We start from the raw sequence: 6,350 nt of genomic DNA on the forward strand, positions 1-6,350 counted from the left end.
GCACGATGAATATGCCGAATATCGATGCTCGGCATGTAAAAAGACAATAAAAGATCAGGTGGTGACATGCAAGCCTTGCTATCAGGTGAATCGTATTAAGCTGTTTTACCATCCAGGATGTGTAAACAAGCATAGGATTTACAATAAAAATCAAGAATTGGTATCGTGCTCTGGCCCATTTGACAGATTTACAATTAAAAGTGAAGTAGATATGAAGAAGGCATCGGCAGTGGCCGGGGGCGGCAGGGACAGGCTAGGATCTACAAGATCTACAGGTTCGTTTATGATGCCAAGTAGTGGAAATAGAATATCAAGAGCGAGTGGATCATTGACTATTGACGTAAAAATAGATTGGCTGATAAAAATTGTAAAAGAAATAAAAGATGAAACAGCATGTAAGAAGGAAATTAAAATGATAGTTAAGGAAATAGTTCGAGAAGAATTGGGAAATGTTAAGCAGGAACTGCTAGAAGAGTTGAAAAGAATGATACAGGGAGAAGCATGTGGATCAACAGGAGGAATACAAAGGAGCTATAGTGAAGCAGTTAAAGAGAAAAAGAAAGAGAATGTTATAATTATCAAACCCAAGATTCAACAAGAGAATGAAGTTACAAAAAAATTGATAAAAGAAAAGGTAGATATCAAAAACATGGCGATGGGAATAACGAAGCTAAAAAAAGGAAGCAAGGGAACAGTGATTCTGGGTTGTGAAACTGGAGAAGAAATGAAAACGTTGAAAGCCACAGTGCAGGACAAACTAGGAGAAAATTTCAAAGTTACGGAATCACCGCAGATAACGCCCAAAATAAAAATTATCAATGTCAGCGAAGAAGAAATGAGATTGGATGATGATGACTTAATAACTACAATCAAGAAGCAGAATAGAATTGATGCAATAAATGATGGATTCCAAATGCGAATAGTGAAGAAAATAGTTAAAGAAAAAAGAAATGATAATAATCAACTTAGAAGAAGAGAAAAAGAAGAAGGTTCGATAATAATTGAAGTAGATGAAGAAACGCATGAATTGATGTTGAAAAAGGAGAAACTAAATGTAGGATGGAGAAAATGTCCTATATTCAATCACATTAATGTTAAAAGATGCTTTAAATGCTGGGGATACTATCATATTGCAAAAAATTGTACGCGAGATGAAACATGCCACAAATGTGCGGGAAATCATAAAGCGATTGAATGTACGGCAACAAAGAAAAAATGTGTAAATTGTATGTTTAAAATTCGAACATACAACCTGAAGATAAGTGATGAACACGACGCCCTTAGCCCAGAATGTCCAACATTTAAAAGGGCGATACAAGAGGAGAAGAGGAGAGCCGGCTGGGAAGATGCGAAATAGCAACTACAGAAGGAAGCGGAAATAATATTGTATACAAACGCGCAAAGTTTGATGGCGCATAAAGATGAGATACAACATCAGATTATGAAGAAAATAAATCCGGCATTCATAGCGTTATCAGAGACAAGATTGACTGCTGAAATTGAAGACAGTAAAGTGAACGTACCAGGTTATAGTATAATTAGATGCGATGCTGAAAATAGAAATACAGGAGGGGTTGTTTTATATATAAGGGATGATGTTAAATATGAAATAGTATTAGTAAAAAAATTAGAATCGAATTGTTGGTGTGCTGCGATTGAGGTGAAAGAAAAATTGTATAGAGGAATAATAATGGTAATATATCATTCACCGAGTGCATCGCATGGTGATTTCGTGAGATTTCTGGAGGATATAATAGAAGAGTTAATAATACGGGGAGAATGTATGATAATAGGAGACTTTAATATAGATATTATGTTAGATTCGTTTTATACAAGGAAGTTACAAACGACAATGTTGAGCTTAGGCATGAAACAATATGTAAATAAACCGACGAGAATTACGAAAGATAGTAAAACAATTATAGATTTAATTTTTGCTAATAATAAAATAGAAATGCAGGTAATGCATGAACCTAAAATAACGGACCATGCGTGGCTTAAAGTTGAACTGAATGCGAATAAATTTGATAATAAATACAGAGAACTTAGTGTTAGGAATTATAGAGAGTTTATTAAGCGTTATATAAAAAAATGTTACAGGACTTTTCTATTCAGTTTACTGTGCTCTACCTAGGGATGAATCGATACCGCCAGGGTATCGCTACTTTTACTCATTACTTGTATCGAACGAAAGTATCGATACCTACTCGGTATCGGAACAAAAGTATCGATACCTACTCGGTATCGAAATAAAAGTATCGATATTTATATTTTTGGTATTTCGATATTTAAGTTTTGGAATCATAAAAAAAAGACAAATACAATTTTTTTATCAATATCGATCAAAAACTTCCGTAAAGAAGATGTTCGGAAGTCGACCTCGACGAGATCGCCCGAATCTTAGAGAAACGCTCAGAGATGAGCGAGAAGCGGCGTGTAACGCGAATCCGTAGATCCGTAGATCCATAAGGAGATTTCAGAAAATACTCGATTGCAAATTGTTTTCAATGTTCGTTTAATTTTGAATAATAGGAGCGAGCGACGGCACGTATTCCGCGACTCCGACGGAAATCTTCAAAATGTCCTATCAATGACTGCCTTCAACGCGTATCGGAAATCTTGTAGAGCTTCTTGCTAGAGGCTCTTGCGAGAACGGATATCTTGCACGCGGACGCCGGATGTTGCTTGGCGCGAGGCAGAGGACATTCGCGGAACGGTTAACGCGCGTCGACTCTCGGACTCCAAACAATTAACAATCACCAACTCAATAAGTATAGAGCAGGTAGTAATACAGACACTGAGGCGTCTTTCGCACTGAGTTCGATGCTCGATAGTATGCTAGAATGTCGGTTGGGAATTTACAACGAGAATGACGAAAGCGCATACGACACGAGCGAAAGTAACAACAGCAGCGCGAATGGTCTATGAGTACCGCGACACGACACGAGCGAGAATACGACACGAGATAATATCATACGAGAAATTATGATACGAGAAATGATGATCGATTGCTATCGACCAGCTCGAATCGTCATCAGGGGCAGACTGAATAACGACGGAACAGAGTCGCGGTCGACCGATTTCCATAATAGGAGATTTTCGGCACCGAATGTTCGAGAATCTAGGTGTTTGTCACACTTTTTCTTTGTTTTGATCACGCGATCACGCGCCGATCGGCTGATCGCGACGATGTTTATTCTCGCTCGGGTTTTGATTGCAGCTCTTACCGTTCAGATTTGTCGGTTGAATTTACAGTTTAATTTTATCGACTAAATTAAACGTTTCAATCTTGAACAGAAGAAATATTGAAAAAATAAACACTCCAGAATATGCTCACACTATTTTATTTATTTTAAAAAGTTGTTTTTTATCTTTATCAATATATTTTTATGTTATAAAACCGTAAATCCTAATACAAAATATATTTATATGAATCGACAACTCGAAGAAATATTAACTGAAGAACAGTTTTTTAGAAACTCTCTAAAAACAGCAGTTTTTCAAGATTTTTTCCAGAAAGACGATTTCTGCTTTTGGTTATTGTGGCTCCCGCTTTCGAAAATAGTCTTTCACATGGAACGGACGAAGCTACAACCAGCAAAAATATTCGTGCTTGCTTAAATAATGATGGAAACATGGTTTTCATATCCTCCCATTCCTCTAGAGGAGATGATCTTAATGATAAAATCGGCGAGGACAGATACATTAACAATTGGTCACCTTTATCAGTTTTTCGTCGTTTCTGACTCATGACCAATTCTCGATGGTGATGCCAAAAGTCGTAATCAGTTTTCCCACTAGAGATTTCTTCCGTTTCCGACTCGCTGCTCGTATTATAATTATCTTGTTTTATTAAATCTCTGAGTTTTCGAATGGCTTTCGAACATGCTATAGCATTTTGAAAATGGATGTTTTTGAATCGTGGCTCAAACAATGTTGCAATTGCTGCATGTGTATTATATTCAATGTTTCCGTACCTCCTATTTAGCTCTACCTCGAAAATTTTTTGAACCTCATTGATACAATCAAATTTTGAAACGAATTTCGAAAGTTCGGTTTTCAAACAGTTCACCATTGGTATAACTTTCGATAAAGTAATATACGCTTCCCCCGAAGATTCTTTAGTGACAAATTCAAATGGTTTTAATAAAGAACTTAACTGTTTTATAATTTTAATTTCAGATGCCGTGAGCATTTCGGGACTTGCGTAATCTTCGAATAAAAGCTCAGAACAAACTTTCGTCAGCTCTACAAAACGCTCGAGCATGTAGTATACCGAGTTCCATCTCGTGCTTACGTCTAATATAAGCTTTTTTGTCGATCCTTCTGAAACTCCATTGCGCATTTGAATTTTTCTCAATTTGTCCGAATTGATCACGCTATTTTTTACTCATTTTACAATTGCTCTTACTTTCGATATTACAGTTTTGATGACATCTTTTTTCAACCCCGCTTCAACCACCAAATTAATAGTATGTGGGAAACATGGCAAATGATTTTTTTGCGTAACCACTAAATTTACAGCAGCGACCATGTTTGCTCCATTGTTCGTGACAATACATCTTATTTTTGGAATCGGTATGTTCCATTCTTCCAGTACAGTTAGCAGTATTTTTGAAAGATATTCAGCGGTATGATCCCTGGTAGCAATATTACAGTTAACTGTTTTTATGCTCTCGAAAAAATGCACTGTTACTCCCAGAAAACTTCTTTCGGCCATTGTTTCTGTCTACACATCAAGAGTCAAACAGACTTCGTTGGCTACCTCAATACGTTGTTTATATATCAGTGCAGTAACATCAAACTTTTCGAATAGTTTTTTCTTTAGAAAGGAACTTGAAGGCACTTTGTAAAAGGGAGCAGCTTCTTTCATCAGTTTTAAGAAACCTTCCCCTTCAACAACATTGAAAGGTCGCATATCTTTGCATATGAAATATAGCAAGCTCATTGTGATTTTTTCATATCTCAAGCCGCCCTCTGAAAATGAAACCACCATGAAAATAAATGTTAAATAATATTATGATATTCCAGTTTATATCTTTTTAAATCCAAAATTGTGATAAATTGGTTAACGTATAACATTGATTGTTTTACTGTCCCTCGTATCATAAAACACCTATGATTTACCTTTATGCGACGAAATTTTTTCAAAAGCTGCTCTTAACGTGTGGTGTTCCTCAATTTCACTATGCGATGTCGATGTGTATTGGTACTGTTTGATCACTTGAGTCTGTTTCAGTCCAGGTGTCTCTTCAGTTTTTTTTCCAGGCTCCATTGAAAATGTTGAAGGTACCGCATAAGATTCCATTGAAGGTGTAGACGGTTGAAGGTGTCTTATTCCAGCTTGAGATTTTTTTGAAATACATGAATTCTCCTTTTCCCCCTCTTCTATTTCTTTTTGTGCCCTTCTTTGAAAAAAATACATAAATAAACTCAATAAATTAACTTTTCTTATTATATATTTATCGTCGAACATCGAGTAATGATACAATGGATATTTAACTTTAAATCGAAAGTAATCTACACGCAACACAACATTGTCTCTAATATTTTGCTTGCGCAAATAGGCATTGCATACAAGATACAAGATATTGTGTTCGGGTTTGAGTCTTGATAGGAAAATAAAATTTTTATATACGGTTTTGTACAATTTTCAAGTTCAAGACAGAAAACAGCATGACTAAACGTTTCAATATTTCTTCTCCATAATCGTATATGTAATTGACTTACCTTGAAATTGTATTTTTCTTGGCTGGCAATGTAATGTTGTGGTTTTTCACATGTTTATGTAAGTTAGATGTATTCCCACAATATTTAATTTCTTTGAAACAATGCTTACATCTTGCCACATTGCGGTCTTTTTTTCAAAATATCCCTAAATTTCTGATATTGGAGGTCCCATTTTCCCATTCTTCTTTTTTAATCCCTATTAAAGCTACCGATTATCTACCGTAGTCATAGAAAACAATTTGGTTATGTTCGAAACTGTAATTTTTGTTCCCACTAAAGCCCGGAGAGCGCCACAAATGCACCAAGACTACCACCGTTAAGCCCGTATCAGACTATGCATTGAGATTGAAATTTGACTAATCAGGACAAGGAAATTTTAGTTCCTTTTATCCTGATTGGTCAAATTTCAATCTTCAAAACGTAGTCTGATACGGGCTTTAGGAATTTGAAGTCTAGCAATAATAAATCTATGTTGGTGAGATTAGACCATCGACATATAGAATCTATATATCTATGGCCGGTATTCATAGTCAGTTCTTATTTCAAGACCGTCTTGAGTAATGTCTTAAGATACTAATACGGCTCTGTGATTGGTTTAGGACATCTTAAGATTGTGCTTA

General features: G+C 35.8%; 1 protein-coding gene across 2 annotated transcripts; it reads right to left on the reverse strand.

Annotated features, from left to right (window-relative positions):
- Positions 1-4,474: 4,474 nt before the first annotated feature.
- On the reverse strand, positions 4,475-5,979 carry LOC115242240. Of its 2 annotated transcripts, none has more exons than XM_029818383.1 (3): positions 5,731-5,979; positions 5,128-5,405; positions 4,475-4,977 (listed from the first exon to the last, which is right to left on the reverse strand). In XM_029818383.1, the coding sequence occupies exons 2-3, from the start codon at positions 5,306-5,308 to the stop codon at positions 4,730-4,732; spliced, it is 429 nt and encodes a 142-aa protein (XP_029674243.1). In that variant the 5' UTR covers positions 5,309-5,405; positions 5,731-5,979; the 3' UTR covers positions 4,475-4,729. The 2 variants fall into 2 exon arrangements, with proteins under 2 accessions (XP_029674243.1, XP_029674242.1); XM_029818382.1 differs by having other exon boundaries at positions 5,128-5,408.
- Between the last annotated feature and the right edge of the window lie 371 nt (positions 5,980-6,350).

This window comes from Formica exsecta, unplaced genomic scaffold (assembly GCF_003651465.1).
Source record: "Formica exsecta isolate Colony F162 unplaced genomic scaffold, ASM365146v1 scaffold583, whole genome shotgun sequence".
Taxonomy (NCBI): domain Eukaryota; kingdom Metazoa; phylum Arthropoda; class Insecta; order Hymenoptera; family Formicidae; genus Formica; species Formica exsecta.